Source organism: Carcharhinus amblyrhynchos, chromosome 5 (genome assembly GCF_965287045.1).
Source record: "Carcharhinus amblyrhynchos chromosome 5, sCarAmb.v2.hapA, whole genome shotgun sequence".
NCBI lineage: Eukaryota > Metazoa > Chordata > Chondrichthyes > Carcharhiniformes > Carcharhinidae > Carcharhinus > Carcharhinus amblyrhynchos.
This window is the reverse complement of record NC_137328.1, coordinates 99405754-99429363: the sequence shown is the minus strand read 5'-3', so window position 1 is coordinate 99429363 and position 23610 is coordinate 99405754. Positions and strand designations below refer to the sequence as shown.

Sequence of the window (23610 nt, the reverse complement as noted above, 5' to 3'; positions counted from 1 at the left end):
TGCTAGAGGACAGGAGGACAACTAATGTAGTTCCACTTCTCAAAAAGGGTAGTAGAAATGAATCAGGAAGTTACAGCCTGGTGAGTCTCACGTTAGCGGTAGGGGAACTATTGGGGAAAATTCTGAAGGAGGGAATTAATCTCAACTTGGAAAGGCATGGCTTTGTCAGAGGGAAGTCATTCTTAACAAACTTGTTAGAAGTTTTTGAAAATGAAAGTGTGTGTAAAGAGGGAAGGTCAGTTGGTATAATTTATATGGATTTTAGCATAGCTTTTGGCAAGGTCCCACCTGGGAGACTGATGAGAAGGTTACACACATGGAATTCAGGGAAGTTTGGCAAAATGGATCAGTAACTAATAGGACATAGAGTAGTGATGGAAATCTATTCAAGTGACTGGAGGTCGGTGTCCAGTGATATACCACAAGAATCAGTATCGGGTCCTTTATAGTTATACACATGAACAATATATATGAAAACATGAGGGAAATGTTAAGCAAGTTTGTAGACGACAACAAGATTGGTAGGGTGGTTAATAGTGAAGGTGGTTGTAGGTTACAGGAAAATATAGATGGATTGGTCAGATGAGCAGAGCAGTGGCAGATGGTACTTAACCCTGATAAGTGTGAGGTGATGCACTTTGGAAGAAGAAACAAGATGAGGAAGTATTTAACGAATGGCTGAACACTGGGAAGCTCAGAGGAACAGATGGATCTTCGAGTACTTATTCACAAATCCCTGAAGTTGACAGAGCACACGAATAGGATATTTAAAGTATGAGGGACACTTGCTTTCATCAGTCATGGAATAGAGTATACAAGCAAGGAAGTAATGTTGGAGTTGCACAGAGTGTTGGTTAGGACACAGCTGGAGTATTGTGTGCAGTTTTGATCACCTCATTATAGGAAGGATATGATAGAACTAGAGGGGTTACAGAGGAGGTTCACAGGATGTTGCCTGGGCTGGAGTATTTGAGCTGTAAGGAGAGACTGGTAGACTTGATTGTTTTCTTTAGAGCAGAGAAGGCTGAGGGGGAACATGATTGAGGTGTATAAGATTATCAGGGCTATGGACAGGGTGAGTAGAGAACAGCTGTTCCCCTTGGTTGATGGGTCACTCAGGAGGGAGCATAGTTTCAGGGAAAGGGGCAGGATATTCAGAGGTGATTTGAGAAAAAGAATTTTCATTCAAGAGGGTGATGGGAGTCTGGAACGTAGGGGAGGCCGGAAACCTTACAACCTTTGAGCACTTGAAATATCATAACATTCAAGGATACGGGACAAGTGTAGGAAAATGGGATTAGTGCACCTTTAGTGGTTGATGTTGTCAGTGTGGACTCAATGGACCAAAGGGCTTTTTCTGCGTTGTATGACTCTATCACTGACCTACATTAGCAAGAATTTTAAAATCAAGATGTTGTTTGACTGGGAGCCAATGTTTCCAAATCCTTCCATGGCCATGCCTCCTCCCTGTCTTGGTAATCTTCTCCAGCCTCACAATGCTCTGAGATATCTGAACTCAATCTAAATTTGGAGCAGGGAAATAAAACGATGGCTTCAGTCTTCCATGTATTTAATTGGAGGAAACATCTGCTCATCCAGTATGAGTGTCTGGTAAGCAGCCAGGAAATTTCGCAACAGTGGATGATCGAAAGATGTGGTGAGGTAGAGCTGGGTGTCATCAGCCTTCGTGTGAGAACTAATGATGTCGCCTAGGGATAGTGCGTAGATAAGAAAGGCGTTGACGTCATCTATATGGACTTCAGTAAGGCGTTTGACAAAGTCCCTCATGGTAGGCTGGTAGAAAAGGGTAAGGCGCATGGGATACAAGGACAGGTAGCTAGGTGGATTGAGAACTGGCTGGGTAATAGGAGACAGAGAGTAGTTGTTGAGGGGACCTTTTCGGGCTGGAGGCCAGTGACCAGTGGTGTGCCGCAGGGCTCAGTACTGGGACCTCTCCTCTTCGTAGTATACATAAACGACTTGGGAGAGAGCGTACGTGGTGTGATCAGCAAGTTTGCGGATGACACCAAGATGGCAGGGTTGGCGGATACTGAGGTGGAATGTCAGGTGATACAGCAGGATATAGATAGGTTGGTACATTGGGCAGATAGGTGGCAGATGGAATTTAATCCTGACAAATGCGAGGTGATGCATTTTGGAAGGAATAATGCAGAGAGGAGCTACGTGATAAAAGGTAGATCGATTAGGAGTATAGAAATACAGGGGGACCTGGGAGTGCAGGTTCACAAGTCTATGAAGGTTGCGACACAAGTGGAGAAGGTTGTGAGGAAAGCTTATGGAATGCTAGCCTTTATAGGAAGGGATATAGAGTATAGGAGCTGCCGTCTAATGCTTCAGTTGTATAGAACATTGGTTAGACCGCATTTGGAGTACTGCGTCCAGTCCTGGTCACCTTACTACCGGAAGGACGTGGAGACTCTGGAGAGGGTGCAGAGGAGGTTTACCAGGATGTTGCCTGGCATGGAAGGACTGAGTTACGAGGAAAGGTTGGAGAAACTGGGACTTTTCTCCTTGGAAAGACGGAGATTGAGGGGAGACATGATAGAGGTATATAAGATACTGAAGGGAATAGATAGAGTCAATAGTGAAAGGCTGCTCCCTAGACTGGGTACAAATACGAGAGGTCATGATCTAAGGGTGAGGGGGGAGAAGTAAAATTTGGATGTGAGAGGAAGGTTCTTCACGCAGAGGGTCATGGGGGTATGGAACGCGCTACCGAGTAGGGTGGTGGAGGCAGGAACGTTGGACTTGTTTAAGGTTTACTTAGATAAACACATGAGCGAAACAAGGATGGAGGGTTATAGTAGAGGGTATTAAATAGGGTCAGAGCCTCAGGACGACACCGGAAATGCAGACTTATATGTTAACGTTTTTGTCTTTTTATTCCGCAGGTGGAGGTCCACCTTGTTGTCAAACAAGGGGCATGCACACGGTGGGTCATGCGTGGGCTGCTCTTGGAGGTTCCGGGAGTGGCCTAGTACTTCGTGTCAGTGTGTGTGCTTGATCCTGGACCGGTAGACGGGCGCCGCAACAGCTCAGTGACTAGCACTGCTAGCTGTGCAGATACATGGATTTGGGCCTGTGTCTGTGGGAGTTTGCGCATTCTCCCTGTGGTTGCGTGGGTTTCCTCCGGGCGCTCCAGTTTCCTCCCACGCCCCAAAGATGTGCTCTTAGGCTGATTGGTATACCAAATTGACACTATTCTCCCCTGAATCTGGCTAAGTTAGGGGTTCCACTCGCAGACACGCAGGGCAGGGTAGGTGTAGGAGGATGCGGCGGCGCGGGCTCGTTGGGCCGAAGGGCCTGTTTCCCGTGCTGGGTTGTACTTTGTTTTTTTGTTTTGTAGAAATAGGAAGGATCATGGATGACACCACCAGGAGTAACAATGCAGAAGTGGGAAGAGAGGTAATTTTAATCACTCCATCCTCGGTGGCCAAATCTTCAGATGCCTCAGACCTAAGCTCAAGAATCATCGCCCTCTCTACCTAGCTTTCCTCTTTCACAGTACATTAAACCCAGCTCTTTGGCAATATATTTCCTTCGGTGGCTTGGTGTCATATTTTGCTTTATAATGCCCTTGTGGGGGCCTTGTGACATTTTATTACATTAAAGATACCATATAATCAAGTAGGATCAAGTGGGAATCAAGTAGATAGGGTTGTTAGGAAGGCATACGGTGTCTTGGCGTTTATTGGTAGGGGGATTGAATTTAGGAGCCGCAGCGTCATGTTGCAACTGTACAAAACTCTGGTGCGTCCGCACTTGGAGTATTGTGTGCAGTTCTGGTCCCCACATTATAGGAAGGATGTGAAGGCTTTGGAGAGGGTGCAGAGGAGGTTTACCAGGATGTTGCCTGGTATGGAGGGGAGGCCTTATGAGGAGAGACTGAGGGATTTGAGGTTGTTTTCGTTAGAAAGAAGGCAGCTGCGAGGGGACCTTATTGAAACATATAAGATGATTAGAGGTTTGGATAGGGTGGACAGTGATAGCCTTTTTCCTCGGATGGAGAAAGCTAGCACGAGGGGGCATAGCTTTAAATTAAGGGGTGGTAGTTATAGGACGGATGTCAGGGGTAGGTTCTTTACCCAGAGGGTGGTGAGGGATTGGAATGCCCTGCCTGCTGCAGTTGTAAATGCGCCTAGTTTGGGGGCATTTAAGAGATCCGTGGATAGGTTTATGGATGGAAAGGGTTTGGTTTAGGTTAGAGGGTCATTGTTTTTTAACTGGTTGGCGCATCATCGTGGGCCAAAGGGCCTGTTCTGCGCTGTAATGTTCTATGTTCTATATAAATATGTCATTTGCGACACAACAGAAATCCTTTACACGGAAATGATGAAGACAATAGTAAGAAATTAGCTGGAACTTTAAGTTCCCTGAAGGTGGCAACTCAGGTGAACAAGCTGGTCAAGTAAGCATATGGCCTTCATCAGTTGGGGCACTCAGTACAGGAATTGGAAAATCACGTTGCAGCTGTATGAGACTATGGTTAGGCCGCATTTGGAGTATTGTGTACAATTCTGGTCGCCACATTATCAGAAGGATATTGATGCCTTGGAAAGGGTGCAGCAGAGATTTATCAGGATGTTGCCTAGTTTGGAGGATGTGGTCTATGAAGAAAGGTTGAATAAACTTGGATTGTTTTCACTGGAGCATCAGAGGATGAGGGTGGACCTGATAGAGGTCTACAAGATTATGACAGGCTTGGATAGAGTGGATGGTCAGAGTCTTTTCCCCACAAAGGATCAATTACTCAGGAGCATAGGTTGAAAGTGAGAGGGGGAAAAGTTTGAGAAAGATGCAAGAGGCAAGTTTTTCCACACAGAGGGTGGTGAATGCCTGGAACGTGCTGCCGGAGGAGGTGGTGAAAGCAGATACTATAGCAACGTTCAAGAGGCACCTGGATAGACACAATAATTAAGCAGGGAATAGAGGCATACGGACCACATAGAGGCAAGAAAATATTAGATTAGAGAGGCATCTGTGTCAGCACAGACTTGGTGGGCCGCAGGGCCTGTTCCTGTGCTGCACTGTTCTAAATGACATGGCGTTAAAAGAAACTATTATAGCAGTACCAATTTTTACCAACTGGGAATAACTAATCACAACATAGCTCTCCCTAGAGTTCACTAACTGACATCCACAAATCATTAACAAACAGTGCACCTCTAAGACTGGGATTGAACAGTGAAGAATAAGAATTAAGGACTTTGATATATCTCTAAATGTTACATGCATACAATGACTAAAATCTGCATTTTAATCTGTAAACATCAAAAACATGTTTGAGAATCCCAAATCACAAGCAAAATATGAACTACTAGAAGGATTGATGTGTGCTGACATCAGCATGCCAAGATCCAGGGTTAAAGTCCAAAGTTTACAAAGTGAATGTTTTCCAAATTGCTTTGTTTTACCTACTCAAACAAACAGAGGACTGGACAACTCAAAATGTCTATATTCTTATTTAACTGATACCACAACTACACTAATAATCTATTATACAGTATTTTTATTTGAATGTTATTCTATTTTGGCCATTATAGCAAGCAAGAAATAGGAAGAGTAGGCCATTTATTGAATTACTATTCAGTATGATCAAGGTTGATCAAGTTCATAGAATCCCTACAAAGCAGAAAGGGGTCATTCGGCCCCTCAAGCCCTATACCTGGAACCCCATGTATTTACCTTGCTAATCTCCCTGACTCTAAGGGGCAATTTCGCATGGCCAATCCACCCAACCTGCACATTTTTGGACATCAATTCAGATGCTCCTACCTGCCACACCTCTCAAATGCTTTGATTTCCTCAATATTCACAAATCTGTCCCCTTCTGACTTGAATGTACTCAATGGCTCACTATCCACAGTTCTCTATTGTAAGAGATATCCAAAAATTCACAATCCTTTGAGTGAAGAAATATCTCATCAGTTGTACATGGCAGACCCCCAATTCTGACACTTGGCCAGAATTTTCCAGATTTATAAAATCCACAGGCGAGGAAGGATTCCAGGCCTGTCAACGTGCCACATGTTCTTACAGGAGGCAGTCAATTAACAGTTAACCTTTGCATTCATTGTCCAATTACGGATAGCAGCCAGCACACACGAGGGCGAGGGGAAGCATTCTCCCAGCTTCTGCCCTGTCAAACCCCTTATGACTTTTATATGTACCAATGAGTTCCTCCCTCACTTTTCTATAAACTCTCAGAAGTCACTCAATTTCAGGGCAATCCCAGGAATCAGTAGATGAATCTCTGTTGCATTTTTCTTGAGCAAGTATATCCTTCCTCGTGTAAGGAGACTAAAACGGTGGCATAGTTAGCACTGCTGCCTCAAAACATTAGGGACCCAGGCTGGACTCCCAGCTTGGGTCCCTGTCTGCGCGGAGTCTGAATGTTCTCCCCGTGCTTGTGTGGGTTTCATCTGGGTGCTCCAGTTTCCTCCCTAGTCTGAAAGACAAGCTGGTTAGGTGCGTTGGCCATGCTGAATACACCCATACAGGTGCCGGAGAATGGTGACTAGGGGGCTTTCACAGTTACTTTTCTGCAGTGTTAATGCAAACCTGCTGGTTGACAGTAATAAATAAACGTGTACACAGTACTCCAGGTATGGTCTCACCAATAATGGTAGGAAGACTCCTTTCTTGAGATTAGAAAGCAAGAGCTTTGAGTTGTTATTCTTGAGAGGGGAGAAAATAACTGCTGTCCCCTTCTCGCCACATGAAACTGAGAACGAAGGTTTTAAAGCTATTCAAATTTAACAGGTGGTTCAAAGTCATTTCCCTTTCTGGTTTCGCAATGTCACCTCCCCACCCCATGTAACGAAAAAGGAAGGTGTACAATTCCTTAAAGTTTGTGCACATCTTTATTAATGAGTGAAACACACACTGAAAGTTAAGAGATCACAAACATGTGAAGTGTCCCTAATACAGATGTGTAGCTGTTAAACATGTGTTCAAAGTACACGTTAAAGAGCCGCACCCTGGCTGTGAGAGAGAGAGAGAGAGACAGAACCCTGGGATCTTCAGGAGACTTTAATCCGGCTCCACTCCACCTCCCTCCCGCCTCTGACCCAATTCCACACACCCGGAGCGGGGGAGGCGCGAGCGTACTCTCACCCCCTTCAACAAAAAGCGCTGGAAAGTTCGTAGAAGGAAAAAAAAGTTTGAAAGGGATAAAATAAAATGCAACAACAAAAAAAAAATCCTAAAAGGGACACGTTTCAAAGCTGCAGCAAAAGATTTCAAAGACAAAAAAAAGTAATTGAGAGGGAACCGGAAACCTGAAGACACGTCCTCTCCACAAAAACTTCAGATAAAAGAGATTATTCTACAGTTTCCAATAGCGGCCCCGCTTTCTTTAACACCTCGGGGTTGCCAGGCGTAAGGGAGGCTGCTTCAATTATTATCTGCATCATTGTAATCATTTATGTGGCAAAAGTTGTTGCAGACTTGCCCGGGAGTCGCGTGCTGTGGATATAAAGTAGCTCGAGGCGTTCACCATCTGTCTGTGTCCCCCAGTGCTCACCGACACTCACTCACTCACACACTTCTCTCTTACTCACATCCATAGCGGGGTCTGTGCAGAGCCTGGTTCTCCTCGTACATCCTCGCCACACTGCACGCTCCGGATTGTCTGCTTGTCTACACGCGTGTCCCGCACTGGCTTCCCCACCCCCTGCACTCACTCCGTGAGCTGGGCTGCCTTCACCGGCCCGTTATACCGTGGGGAGCAGCGCCTCTCTCCGGCCACACTCTGTGGCAGCGGCCCCTGTTGGCTTAGGCGGTAATCTTCAAATTCTCCACACACACACACACACACACACACACATTCGCTCAGGGTACATACTCCCTGTATTTGTAATTTTTGGTGAGTAGGGTGTCTGACATATGATGGAAAACCCCACCATCCACGTTTAAGAATCCTCCGACCAAGCGATAGGGAATTCACTCCTTTAGGGTTTCTATGGGATCACCTTCCCTCTATCATAAGGTCTGAAGTGGGAATGGGGAACTTCACGGTGGTCAATCCTATTGACAATTCCTCAGATAATGAAGTGGCCTGTGCCCAAATGCAGCAAGACCTGGCGAAAAAAATCAGGCTTAATTTGTCAGTTGGATAGTAACTTATTTTTTAATGTATGTCACAAGTAGGCTTACACTGCAACGAATTTACTATGAAAATCGTTTGTCCCTGAATGGATCTACCTGATATTAAGTTGATCTTTCTCTGCATCCCAGCAATGTCTTTAACACTACATTCTGCACTCTGCATTCTACATTCTGTATAGGGCATTGGTGAGGCCGCAGCTGGAGTACTGTGTGCAGTTTTGGGCGCCGTACTTACGCAAGGATATTTTGGCCTTGGAGGGAGTGCAGAGGAGGTTTACTAGGCTGATACCAGAGTTGAGGGGGTTGAGCTATGAGGAAAGGCTGGATAAACTAGGCTTGTACTCGTTAGAGTTGAGAAGAATGAGGGGAGATCTCATTGAGACGTATAAGATGATGAATGGGATGGATAGGATAGAGGTGGAGAGACTCCTCCCGCTCAGAAAGGACAGTAGGACTAGGGGGCACAGCCTCAAGATAAAGGGGGCGCGGTTTAGAACGGAGTTGAGGAGGAACTTCTTCACTCAAAGGGCGGTGAATCTCTGGAATTCTCTGCCCGTTGAGGTGATGGAGGCTGCCTCGCTAAATATTTTTAATACGCGGGTTGATGGGTTTTTGATAAGCGAGGGGATTAAGGGTTACGGGGAGAGGGTGGGAATGTGGAACTGAGCCACGACAGATCAGCCATCATCTTATTGAATGGCGGGGCAGGCTCGAAGGGCTAGATGGCCTACTCCTGCTCCTATTTCATATGTTCTTATGTTCTTATATAAATATTGTAGCTACAAGACCAGGTCAGAGGCTGGGTATTCTATAGTGAGTGACAAATCAGGTGTGTGGTGGAATGCTCTTCATTTGTCAGGATGAGTGCTGCTTCAGCAAGACTGAAGAAACTCAGTGCCATCCAGCACAAAGCAGCCTGCTTGATCGAGTTTAAAGTTTATTTATTAGTGTCACAAGTAGACTTACATTAACATTGCAATGAAGTTACTGTGAAATTTCCCTAGTTGCCTGTTCGGGTACCCTGAGGGAGAATTTAGCATGGCCAATGCATCTAACCAGCATCTCTTTTGGACTGTGGGAGGAAACTGAAGCACCCAGAGGAAACCTATGCTAATACGGGGAAAACATGCAAGATTTCACACAGACAGTGACCCAAACCAAACCTTGGTCACTGGCGCTGTGAGGCAACAGTGCTACCCACTGTGCTGCCCTTTATCTCTTTACATACTATTTCACTAGATATGTGCTTATTCACAATTTCCAATTTCTCAGCAGCAATACCCAGCTTCCAGCCTTTCTGAAACCTTTAATCTTCTTTCTAATATGCTTTGTCCCCATTGCTTTACCTAATTGTCCAGCTACTTACTCATCAAAAAGGTGACAACAAACAAGAATCAAACGAGAATAACAACAAAAGAACTCCTTTATGAAGTTCTGCTGTCTGCTTACACTTTAGGATGAATTTTAACTCCCTACAATCCACTGGTAAGGAATGGGGCATCAATTTAAAATGGAGTGTTTCCATTCCTCACAGATTCCTCATTTTAATGAAATCACACGAATGCACCTCCAGGCCCAGCAAAAAAAGTTCTGGTCTCTGCTGCTGTAGACTCTTGCAGCACCACTAACCACCCTCCATGCACCATGCACTCTGTGTGCTAATGATGTCCTGCTCTATCTTCCCCAGATTTACCTTGCTGTCAACAGCCTTTTCTTATGTTAGTACATAGCCTCCAAGGCAACCAATCTTCATGTTGCTGGCCAGGTATCACTTTCCACCTAGACTGGGTGAACAGAAATTTGGCATGTCAGCTGTGACTCCCACCAACTTTTACAGATGCACCACAGAAAATATTCTTTCTGGCCTTATCACAGCTTGGTATGGCTCCTGCTCTGCCCAAGACCACAAGAAACTACAAAAAGTCATGAAAGTAGCCCAATCTATCATGCAAACCAGCCTCCCATCAATTGACTCTGTCTACACTTCCCACTGCTTTGGCAAAGCAGCCAGCATAATTAAGGACCCCATGCACCCCGGACATTCTCTCTTCCACTTTCTTCCTTCGGGAAAGAGATACAAAAGTGTGAGGTCACATACCAATCAACTCAAGTACAGCTTCTTCTCTGCTGCTGTCAGACTTCCGAATGAACTTACCTTGCATTAAATTGATCTTTCTCTACATCCGAGCTATGACTGTATCACTACATTCTGCACTCTTTTGTTTCCTTCTCTATGAATGGTATGTTTAGTTTGTATAGCGTGCAAGAAACAATACTTTTCACTGTATGTTAATGCAAGTGACAATAATAAATCAAATCAAAAGAGATATTTAAGTTAGATCCAAGTCTTCGCCAAACACCACATGGGATTGCTATCCATTCCCATTGATTTCCCACAGGAAGTTACAATCAAATTCTCTTTATCGTCACCTTGTCTCCATTTCTTAATGTCTTGCTCATGGTATGAGTCCTGACAATATTGGTAAGATGGATCACCATCTTCTTTGTACAGTTAAAGGCATGCTATCATTTTCCCATAAATATGGTGCATACCTAAAAATAAATACAGATTCTTCATCTATTGGACATACTTGTGTACAATACATACTCAGATTCCTGTACCTTCAGAAAGTGTTACTTTGCAAGTGATAATATGTCAGGGTCTCAATCAATTTGCTAGTAACGAAAATAACAATAAAATGCAAAAAGACATTCAAGGGATATAATCTTCACCACAATTTTAGTCTTTATAAATTTATTTAGCATAGCACATTCAGCCATTTTATTAATATTCCAGTAATATCATTGGTTTTTATTTATCGTTTGTGCTACTTTCAGTGGTAAGTTAAAGTCACAAAATAGGACTTGGTACTTTGAAAATTAATCATTGATTAATAATGGGTACATAACTCAAGAGTTCAAAAGATCATCGATCTTTCAGAGGTGATTCAGAGAAAATCAATAAGAACGATTTCCAGGATATAAGACTTATTTATATGGAAAGACTCAATGAACTGGACTTTCAAAAGAGAAAATGTGTTCAGAAATGTGTGTAATCCGTATTTTTTAAATGATGATTGGCATAATGATGGATGTAATTACTGTTGTCAAACCTTAAAAAATGCTGTCATGGTTACCTAATGTCAACAATAACCACAATTAATTATATAGGACCACATTTCTGAAAGATGTGACACTAAAGTACTCTAACTTCATTGTGCTAGATCCCTCTTATTTCAAGTTCAGTCATGTTATAACTATTCCTTGCTTCCTTTCATCTGGCGATGTCCATTGAAAGCGATCTATTTTAAATAAGTCTCTCATGTGGCACCTGGTAAACTGCCTTTTAGAAATGATGATCACAACAGAAAAAAGATGGAAAATGCAATCAGTTGGCCTTTGCACAGAGCTATAATTTTCTTTCTGACCTTCACTTACCTTCTTGTGTAGGACTCAGGTTTTGCATACAGGATGAACTCTAACACAAGAAGCTGGGTCAGGGCTCCTATACCCAGAGAGTTTTGGGTGGAAATCTCCTCCTGTCAGAACACTCCTAGTGAGAGGGCAAACTCTCCCACTATGATATGATATTGCTGGCCAGCTTATCATTTGTTGCCTACCCTTATTGTCTTTGAGTAGGTGGAGGTAAACTGCTTTACCTCCACACATTGTGCAGTTACCACAATGCTATTAGGCAAGGAATTCTCGGATTTTGACCTGACAGTTCTTATATAAGATATAAGAAAATAAACTTTTCAGAAAATGTCTTATTGTGAGATTTTATTCATGTACACAATCCATATTAGTATAAAACATATGGAGAAGAATCGAGAAAGGGAATACGAGTGTTAACAATAGCAGGTAACATAAGAAGGAAAGCAAATGCTATTTATAAACAATTAAATAATAAATGAGGAAAATTTACAGATCTGAAAAAAGATCTTTCAATGGAGGCAGAAGGCATGGTTGAGTTTCTAAATGAATAATTTGCAACTACCTTCACTAAAGAAGAAGATACAGCCAATGCCAGAACGTAGGAGGAGGGAGTAGAAACATTAGACTGGACAAAAATAGATAAAGCAATGATGATTAAGATGTTGGCACTCCCGAAAATAGAAAAGTCACATGGCCCAGACAAAATGCATTTAAAGTCACTACAGGGAGTAAACTTGGAGTTATCAGAGGCTCTAGCCGTGATCTCCCACTCTTCTTTACACATGTCAGCAGACTGGAAGATAGCAAGTGTATGATCTTGTTCAAAAAAGGAGAGAGGAGTAAACAAAGCAGCCACTGGACAGTCAACCTAATGTCAGTGGTGGGAAAACCTCTTGGAGATAATAATCTGAGAGAAAATTATTTGTCACATGGAAAATTGTGGGTTAATAAACAATCGCTAACCCAGATTTGTTAATGAAAATCATGGCTAATGATCTTAATTATGTTTTTTGATTAAGTGATGGAGAGGGTTGATAAATGTGGCATGATGTTGCATATATGAATTTTCATAAGGCATTTAATAAACTATGATATATGTTAAGATCCCCAAAGAGACAGATAGCTTTTAGAAAGGTGTTCAGATTTTCAGTAGCTGACAAGAAAAATCTTACAACAAGACATCAAGTTTTAAGACTTTTACTACAATAATTAAACCAAAACCATTCAGTAGGCAAGTTAAATGCCACAGAAAAGGTGCCCCATTTAACTTTTAAACAGATGGAACATCCACCTCCACATTATGCTTTACTTTGTCCCTTACATGGGGCACTTAATACCAGTCCACAGCTATTATGATGGCTTACTTCCTTACTCCTTTTCCAGCCAGGAAACGTCTAAACCCTAAACTGATTTTCACACAGAGGGCTATCCTGAAGATTCCTCTCTCCAGCCAAAGCTAGGTGAATCTTCCAACCTCATTTAATTCTCATAATCTTGGGTCTGAACATTATGGTGCATTTCAGTGGGTGGGGCTCACACCAGAAATGGGCGGATCACTGACTCCCACCCACACCATCATCTTCCATTATAGTATGGCAATTATCTAATTAATGGTTGCAGGGCTAGTTTTCAGCCTATGACATCATTGGATTGTCATTTTCCCATTCAATCTGAGATGGAAGGTGGGATGTCTGGCAGCCTAGAAGGCGATCACAGCTGCTAATTTAAAGGGGCACCTGGCAGGAGGATAATGTAAGATGCCCCTGCAGTTTACTGCGGTCAAAAGAAAGAAATAAGTTTTTGATCTCTGCAAGATTGTCAAATATTAGCAAAAGTAAGTTTTATTAGTCTGAATAAATGTTTCAAATCCTTCAATTATTTATAATTAAATGCAGGGAACATCATCTATTTAATATTAAGACCTTACCATTGTATCATATTAATATGTATTCCTCCATAGATAGCCAAAAGAAGGGAGCATGGAGAGAGGGAAGCAAGAAGGTGCCAAACTATCGCCCATTTCAATTATTATTCCCTCTATGCCCTCCTCCAGGCTGTGATCACTAGGCATTAGAAAATACAGCATATCCGAGGAGAAGACCTCCCTCAATGATTCGTACTGCCTGGATGGAGGTGGCTGAAGAGGTCAGCAGTATTGTTGTGGTGCCTCGAAATTAGAGGCAGTGCCAGAAGAGGTTAAATTATCTTTTGAGATCTGCATGGGTGAATAAGTCTGCAATCTGTCTGTTAGTGTACACACAAAGTATGGGGAAGTTCAATAAGGCTTTTGAAGTCTGAGCTAGAACTATGTACAAATGATATTGCTCATGACCTCAATGCCCCAGTGGAGGTGTGATTGTTGTTAAAGTGGATGGGGGTTGGCCTTAGACTTAAGGAAGGTACAGCAGTGTATTGGTTGCCAATCATTGTGCAAACTGTGCATTCCTCACAGACCTCAGACAGGTGATTAAATTAATATATCTGAGAATAAACATCATAGCACTGTCACACCTCATTTTAGAAAAAGCATGCCCACAATGCCCAGGAGAAGAAGAGGACTGGAGGCGGCATGCCCAAACTGACACTCTGGCACCTGTTCGAGTACACTGAGGGAGAATTTAGCATGGTCAATGCAACTAACCAGCACACCTTCCAAACTGTGGAAGGAAATCGGAACACCTGGAGGAAACCCACGCAGGCACGGGAAGAATGTACAGAAACTGCACAGACTGACCCAACCTGGGAATCGAACCTGAATCCCTAGCCCTGTACAGCAGCAGTGTTAACCATCGTGCCACCCTTTTTTTTGTGTTATTATTCATTTTGTTTTTTTCACTTCCCTTTTTCCATCTTGCTCCAAAATTCGCTTTGTCATTGAAAGTGACATATGCAGAACCATGCAAATGATTGTTCTTCATTTATAAGCTATTATGTCAGGATTGACATGATAACTGATTATGAGAACATGACCGCTAAAACTAATCCTGGTCCTTCGTGGTATCTTATATGCATACTTTAACAAAAATCATTGAAGAGTATTCAGAAGTGGAAACTATGGTTTATTTTTTCTTCCTCTAGCCCAAGGTTTATATGATTCAGTTTATAGATCAGTCAAAGAAGCTTGTAAGCCAATAGTTCCCTTGGTACAGGGTGGCACAGTGGTACAGTGGTTAGCATTGGTGCCTCACAGTGCCAGGGACTCTGGTTTGATTCCTGTCTTGGGTCTCTGTCTGTGTGGAGTCTGCACATTCTCCCAGTGTCTGCATGGGTTTTCTCCGGGTGCCTCCCACAACCCAAAAGACGTGCTGGTTAGGTGTATTGGCCAGGCTAAATACACCCTCAGTGCACCCAAACAGGCAATGGAGTATAGCGACTTGGGGATTTTCACAGCAACTTCATTGCAGTGTTAATGTAAGCCTACTTGCTACAGTAATAAATAAAGATAAAAGATTTGAGTTAAAAAGTTTCATTTGAAATGTTGCAATTATCGGTAATAATTCATAGGTAGGAGAAAAAAAATTAAACTGTTGATGCCATCAGATATGAATGTGCATCATGTGATGCATTTTACAATCTCAAGAGTCATATGATGCATTCCATGATCGTGAGAGTGAAACTAGCAGGGTCTGAAATAATGTGGTATAAGCTAAACCAATAAGATGACAGCTCATTCTTTTAAACAAAGGGAGGAAAAAAAATTCCTGATTCAGTACCCACCACTAAAGTATCAATGTTTTCAAAAGTTCTTTGCCACCTTTTGTCCAGTCTTGTAGTTTCTTTAAAGAAATATGTGGGCTGTGTGCCAATGTTATATAAAGGTTTTAGTTACATAGCAGAGAAGCATCAAACATTAAGTCTGGTGTGACACATGACCCCTTACAATAGCTGCACATTTAATCCTTACAACAGTCCACTGCCTCGCTTGGCAGCACTTGTGCTCTTTATGGAGAATGATTAACAGTAACTTGTAGAACAGTGCCCTAGAAATAAGATACTTGAAAAATAGATACATTTCTAAAATTGAATCTCTGGCAGGTTCTGTTACAGGAAAACCGTGATGTCTTGAAATATTGTAACGAAGACAGATTCATTCTCATTTTGCATTTGAAATAACCAGAGGAAGCTTTATCACCACCTCTCAAAAACATCCCAATGCTTCACGTAGAAGAAATCATGTTATATAATTATCGTGGGTAAACACAATATCCACTTGGCACAAGGCAGGGTCGCACAAGCTGCAGTAAGATGAAGTACCAGTTAACTGGACATCCTAATGCTATCTTGCTGTCATGTTATACTTGACACAGGGGTGTGAAATTTTGCTAATTTGCAAAACTTGAACTTACATTCCTTCACCCCTGATCTCCACATCTGATCTGTCACCAAAACCATTTTTGTACAGATGTTGACTATCTAGCTGATCTATGCCCCTCATTATCTTAGAGAATTCTATAAGATCACCCTTAAGTCTCCTACGTTCCAGGGGAAAAAGGTCCCAGTCTATTCAGCCGTTCCTTTTGACTCAAACCATGATGGCTGGCAGCATCCTAATAAACCTTTTCTGCACTCTTTCTGGTTTAATAATATCCTTTCTCTGGTAGGATGACCAGAACTGTACACAATATTCCAAGTGTGGCCTTACAATGTCTTGTACAACTTCAACAAAATGTCCCAGCTCCTGTACTCAATGTTCTGGCCAATGAAACCAAACATACTGAATTCCTCCTTGTGACTCCACTTTCGAGGAGCTAGGCACCTGTAGCCCTAGATCTCTTCGTTCTATAACTCTCCTCATTAACTGAGTAAGTCCTGCCCAGTTCAATCTACCAAAATGCATCACCTCGCATTTATCTAAATTAAACTCTACCTGCTATTTATCAGCCCACTGGTCCAGTTGATCAAGACTCTGTTGCAATCCTAGGTAACCTTCTTCACTGTCCACTACACCATCAATCTTGGTGTTATCTGCAAACTTCCTAACCATGCCTCCTAAATTCTCATTCAAAATATGAATATAAATGGCAAATAATAGCAGACCCAGCCTGAAGCACACTGCTGGACACAGGCCTCCAGTTTGAAAAACAACCTTTATAACCCCCTCTGTCTTTTGTCATCAAGCCAATTTTGTATCCAATTTTCTATCTCACCCTGAATCCCATGAGATTTAACCTCATGCAACAACTTACCATGCAATACCCCTGTCAAAGGCTTTGCTAAAGTCCATGTTGACAACATCAACTGCACTGTCCTCATCTACCTTCTTGGTACCCCTTCAAAAAACTCAATCAAATTCATGAGACATGATTTTCCACTCGTAAAGCCATGCTGACTGTCCCTCATCAGTCCTTGTATCTCTAAATACCTGTAGATCCTGTCCCTCAGAATACCTTCTAACAAGTTACCCACTGTAGATGTTAGGCTCACTGGCCTATAATGCCTAGGCTTTTCCCTGCAGCCCTTTCTAAATAAAGGCACAACATTTGCCTCTCTCCAATCTTCAGGCACCTTACCTGTGGCTGTTGATCATTCAAATATCTCTGCTAGGGGATCCGCAATTTCCTTTCTAACCTCCCACAACATCCTGGGATACACTTCATCAGGTCTTGAGAATTTATCTACCTTGATGCGTTTTAAGGCTTCTCAGCCGTCGCAGGCATTCAGCCTCTGATTTTCGGGTAAACGTTCTCCAAGGCAGCCTTCATGATACACAATGCAGAATCGTTGAGCAGAAACTGATAGCCAAGTTCCGCGCACGTGAGGACGGCCTCAACCAGGATCTTGGGTTCATGTCACACTACCTGTAACCCCCACAACTTGCCTGGGCTTGCAAAATCTTATTAACTTTCCTGGCTGGAGACAATACACATTTCTTTAACACGTGCTTAACCCTCTCTCCACTCACGTTGTCTATACCTTTAAGGCTTGATTACCTGTAAAGACTCACATTCCAACCATTATTTTGTAAATTGAGTTTGTGTCTTTATATGCCCTGTTTGTGAACAGAACTCCCACTCACCTGATGAAGGAGCAGTGCTCCGAAAGCTTGTGCTACCAGATAAACCTGTTGGACTTTTACCTGGTGTTGTGAGACTTCTTACTGAGTAATCCAGGACAATGGGGCACAATTTCAGAATAAAGAGCTGATCATTTAGAATTGAGATCAAGAGAAATTTCTTCACTCAAAGCATTATGAATCTTTACATCTCTACCCCAGAAGCTTGTGTATGCTTCATTGTTGAACATATTTAAGTCTGGGACAGACTGAGTCTCTTAGGGAATCAGGAGCTATGGGAAACAGGTAGAAAAGTGAAGTTATGATCAGTGATGAATCATAATCATATTGAATGGCAAAGCAGATATGATGGGCCATAAAGTCTATTCTTGCATCTATTTTTTAAGTTCCTCCACATCAACCTATTTCTTATTTCTTACCCTCACACAACCATCCTACTTGAGTTACCTTGCTCTCAAACTTTGGAATTTCTTTCCTCCCCATCTCCATTTTGGCATTCTCTGCATGCCTTACTGCCATGTAATCATCAAGATCCATTTAAACCATCAAACATATAGCCGGTTATCAATTTAATGCACTTGAAGAATGGTATCTGCACTAAAGCAGTATAGCGCACCCCCGATTATGCTGTGAGGTCTTGAAAAAAGGATTGGGCATGAATCTATCAGCTTTTGATTCAGAGACAACTGAGCCAAATTGAAACAAAAACAAACAAAAAAATTACAAAACAAAGCAAGTGTGTAAGATTCTGTATTAGAAAACTATAAATGCTGAGTTTGACCATTCATCAGAACGTAAAACAGAAAGCTACATAAATCTTTCACCAGGACTAGCAAAAATGGAGAATGTTGACAAAAAATGGATACCTCAGTAGAAAATTAATGAGTTAAATGATGTGCAACTGCTGAATAGAAAACTGTTGCAGAGTATAAAATATTGGCTGGAATTCTCTGATGTCACTTGCTCTGCCATAGTGGCCAGCAAGAACGGAGAGTTTGGCACTCAACCAAATCGCCATTCACAACAGCAGGACTGGAGAATCCCAAACGCGGATGAGATCAAAGAATTCCGGCCATCATTTCAATGAGGTTGTGAGAAGAGGTAGAAAGAATGAAAAGTACGATAAGCTAAGACCATCAAATCATTCCTTCCTACAACATGTTCCTTACCCTTGCTTAAAAAAATTATGCAATTAAAGGCTTAATCATTGCTTGGACTTACATTCTGAATTGATGGATTCTTTCAATATAAAGCTAGCTCTGTGCCCTAAAATGAATGTATAATTTTAAAATCATGCTAAAGATTTCCTATTTAACATTTTACTGAATGGAATAAGCTGCAGAAATAAAATGAGCACTTACTTGACAATTATTTTTAATTTTCAAATCAAAGTGACAGTCTCATTTTTGTTCCATAATCAACCATAGTTGGGAATGCACAAAATCAAAATTCAGTAAACTGTGTAAATTAAGATTTTACATTTTGCAAAAGACCGTTAGAAAAGCAGTAATTATATAATTATATCATAACATTTAAATCTAACTTTCGGAAGAAGAAGAAATATAAGTCCTGCTGTATTAAACACAAACTTAGAAATCAAATTATCATCCTTTAGATCATGAAAGGGAAAATCTCATTCAATATGAAATCAAATTTAGTCATTGTGAATGAAGCGTATTGAGATGTAATGAATTGTGTTATTAAGGAATAGTGAGATATTGATATGGATAGATGAGATTTCATACATAAGCATTGCTGGGATCACAACGGTATATCTTTGCGTTGAAAATTAAGATATATGCGTGGCAGCAAATCTTCAGACTGCCAGATTGTCAGACACCAGACATACAATTGCATGTTGGGACCCTGTGGAAGTTCTGATAGGCAGACAAGGGGAATTGCCAGGTGAGTATTCACCTCAGAAATATTAGATAGATTAAACCCAGTCTAACATCTGGGTAACTACACCGCTGAATCCCCCAATAATCCCCCAGACCCCTCACCCCCAGACCTCCCCACTGACCTAACAACCTGATTTCCCTGGACCATGCACCTATACACCAGACCACTTGATTATTCCCTGACCTGACCCAACAACCCCCCAGCACAACACCTCTACACCACCCACCCAATGTACCCTTATCTGACCCAACTACCCTTCCACACACCTGACTAGCCTCAGACCTAACCCAACCAACCCCCCCCACAACCACCTAACTACCCAGTGCCACCCTGCGTACCACCAATGCCTGTCTATACCCTTGACCCAGTTATCCTGCCAACAAAATCCCAACACCCACTATCCTGTCACCTCATCCAGTCACCCATCTATACAATAATGTACCAACTTGCCTCACCAACCTTCCCATCTAACATACCTATCTGCCTGACTTACCTACCCACTTACCCACCTCACTCATCCTCATACCATGCTCATCCAGCTACCCACCTCATACATTTACCCATCTCACCGACCTACCTATCATAGAATAGCATAGAGTCTACAGTGCAGAAGGAGGCCATTTGGCCCAACAAGCCTGCACCGACCACAATTCCACCCAGGTCCTATTTCAGTAACCCCACATATTTACTTTCCTAATCTCATCTGACACCTAATGGGCAATTTATCATGGCCAATCAACCTAACCTGCACATCTTTGGACTGTGGGAGGAAACCGGAGCACACGGAAGAAACCCAAGCAGACATGGGAGAATGTACAGACTCCAGAGACAGTGACCCAAACTGGGAATTGAACCCAGGCCCCTGGCACTGTGAGGCAGCAGTACTAATCACTGCACCAACCACCCACCTTACATATCTACCACTCTACCGACCTACTTATCTCACCCACCTACCAACTTCAATCAGTATCCACCTCACCACACGCTCATCTACCCATTCACTTACTCACCCTTCATCCACTCAGCCATTCACTCATCTATTCACGAACATCCAAAGACTGGATCTTTATACTTACCATATGACAGCTAATGCCTAAAAATGGAGCATGTCCTGGCTTTCCCCAACTCTATTCCATCTTGATAGAGTTTGCCAAATGACACTCTGCTCTGCATCTCTTGGACAGCTGGACTTGGAAGATTCTGGAAGAAATGTATAGGAGCAATGGGTTGAGAAAATCTTTGTGTAAAGCTGCGTCCTCTCATTATCGTCATTGCTTAAAAAGAGTCAGGCCATAATAATTTAACTGAGACTGTTAAAGCACATAATTTAATAATATTAGATTAAAGTCTAATGATTTCATAATGAAATTACAGAAATGTAATGTGAAAGGACATAAAAATATTTACTTCAGATTTATTTTATAACTTTCCGCAGGCTGTGTTAGGAATGAGTTAACAGATCTTCCAATTAAGTTCTAATTTGATGTCAATTATCCAATAGAAGTCATTGATATATAAAGGGGCTATAGCTGGTACAGGCAATTGGGGAGAATTGTATGTGGAATTGAATCAAAGAAATAAAGGTAGTTTATGAAGAAGCCAAACTCTTATCTCCAACTGAGACGTGAGTTCTGCTTCAGAACTCACAACCAAGAGGCTCAAACAGGCTGCACGGTCATACAATTCCATCAATACCAGAAACCTATCCAGGCATAAACCTAACTTGCCAAAAAATGCTGGGGAAATATAAGGAAGAATGTTTTAAGTGCTGATGACCTGGAACTTGCAACCCACGAAAGTGGTGGAAGCAAAAACAATCAACGATTTCAAAAGAAAATTGGATGGACACTTGAAGGAAATGAATCTGCAGAGCTACAGGGAGTGAAGGGGGGAAAGGGGCTGACAGGATTGTCCAGGAAGGTGGAGAGTTGGAGGGTACATCTGTGAAGTATGGAACCTGTGCCTTTAGAAACTTATCACATCAAAAAGGAAGAGGCATTGGGGTTCTTGATGAGATCAAAAAGGAGGAGGTATGGAGGTTCTTGAGAAACATTAAGGTAGACAAGTCCCCAGGGCCTGATGGGATATACCCTGGAATACTGAGAGAAGCAAGGGAAGAAATTGCTGGGGCCTTGAGACAAACCTTTGTATCCTCACTGGCTACAGGGGAGGTCCCAGAGGATTGGAGAATAGCCAATGTTGTTCCTTTGTTTAAGAAGGGTAGCAAGATTCTTAAACTTACAGGTAATTACAGGCCAGTGAGCATTACATCAGCGGTAGGGAAATTATTGGAGAGGATTCTTTGAGACAGGATTTATTCCCACTTGGAAATAAGTGGATGTATTAGTGAGAGGCATCATGGTTTTGTGAGGCAAGGTCATGTCTCACAAACTTGATCGAGTTTTTCAAGGAAGTGACAAAGATGATTGATGAGGGTAGGGCAGTGGATGTTGTCTACATGGTTACTGAACTCATTTTTGGGTTCAGTAAGGCTTTTGACAGGGTCCCTCATGGCAGACTGGTGCAGAAGGTAAAGTCGCATGGGACCAGAGGTGAGCTGGCAAGGTGGATACAAAACTGGCTCGCTCAAAGAACAGTAAGAAGTCTCACAACACCAAGTTAAAGTCCAACAAGTTTATTTGATAATAAACCCACAAGCTTTCGGGATTTGCCCCTTTGTCAGATGAGTGGAGAGTTCTGGCCTCAAACAGAGCATATAAAGGCACACATAGTTTGCAGAATACTGATTAGAATGCAAGTCTTTACAGCTAATCAATTCTTAAAGGTACAGACATGAGGATGGTCTCAACCAGGATCTTGGGTTCATGTCACACTATCTGTAACCCCCGTGACTTGCCTGGGCTTGCAACATCTCACTTACTGTCCTGTCTGGAGACAATACACATCTGTTTAACCTATGCTGAATGCTATCTCCACTCACATTGTTTGCACCTTTAAGAATTGAGTAGCTGTAAAGACTGGCATTCTAATCAGTATTCTGTAAACTGTGTGTGCCTTGACATGCTCTGTTTGAGACCAGAACTCTCCACTAGCCTGACAAAGGGGCAAACCCCGAAAGCTTGTGGATTTACTATCAAATAAACTTGTTGGACTTGAACCTGGTGTTGTGAGATTTCTTATTGTGTTTACTTCAGTCCAACGCCGGCATCTCCACATCGATCAAAGAAGACAGAGGATAGCAGTGGAAGGGTGCATTTCTGAATGGAGGGCTGTGACAAGTGGTATTCTTCAGGGATCAGTGCTGGGACCTTTGCTGTTTGTAATATATATAAATGATTTGGAGGAAAATGTAACTGGTGTGATTAGTAAGTTTGCGAATGACACAAACGTTGGTGGGTTTGGGGATAGCAATGAGGACCATCAGAGGATACAGCAGGATATAGATTGGTTGGAGACTTGGCCGGAGAGATGGCAGATGGAGTTTAATCTGGAACAATGTGAGGTAATGCATTTTGGAAGGTCTAATACAAATAGGAAATATATAGTAAATGGCAGAGCCCTTAAGAATATTGATAGGCAAAGAGATCTGAGTATACAGGAAAACAGGTCATTGAAAGTGGCAATGCAGGTGGAGAAGGTAGTCAGGAAGGCATACGGTATGCTTGCCTTCATCGACTGGGGCACTGAGTTTAAAAATTGGTATGTCATGTTACAGCTTTATAGAACCTTAGTTAGGCTGCACTTGGAATATAGTGTTCAATTCTGTCGCCATACTACCAGAAGGATAATGAGGCTTTGGAGAGGGTACAGAAAAGATTTACCAGGATGTTGCCTGGTATGGAGGGCATTAGCTATGAGGAGAAGTTGGAGAAACTTGGTTTGTTCTCACTGGAATGATGGAATTGAGGAGTGACCTGATAGAAGTCTACAAGACTATGAGAAGCATGGACAGAGTGGATAGTCAGAAGCTTCTTCCCAGGGTGGAAGATTCAATTACTAGGGGGCACAGGCTTAAGGTGCGAGGGGTAAGGTTTAAACGAGATATACGAGGCAAATTTTTTACACAAAGTAGTGGGTGCCTGGAACTCATTACCGGGGGAGGTAGTGGAAGTGTATACAGTAGTGACTTTTAAGTAGCATTTTGACAAGTACATGAATAGGATGGGAAT

The 23610-nt window shown here is 42.3% G+C and overlaps 1 protein-coding gene across 1 annotated transcript in view; it reads right to left on the bottom strand.

Moving 5' to 3' along the window:
• Positions 1–7685, bottom strand: part of iqgap2 (IQ motif containing GTPase activating protein 2) — a 323133-nt gene extending 315448 nt beyond the window's left edge. Inside the window, exon 1 of the mRNA XM_080189314.1 lies at positions 7584–7685. Coding sequence (XP_080045440.1) covers positions 7584–7626 — 43 coding nt within the window. The 5' untranslated portion in view covers positions 7627–7685. The remainder of the gene's footprint in view (positions 1–7583) is intronic.
• Between the last annotated feature and the right edge of the window lie 15925 nt (positions 7686–23610).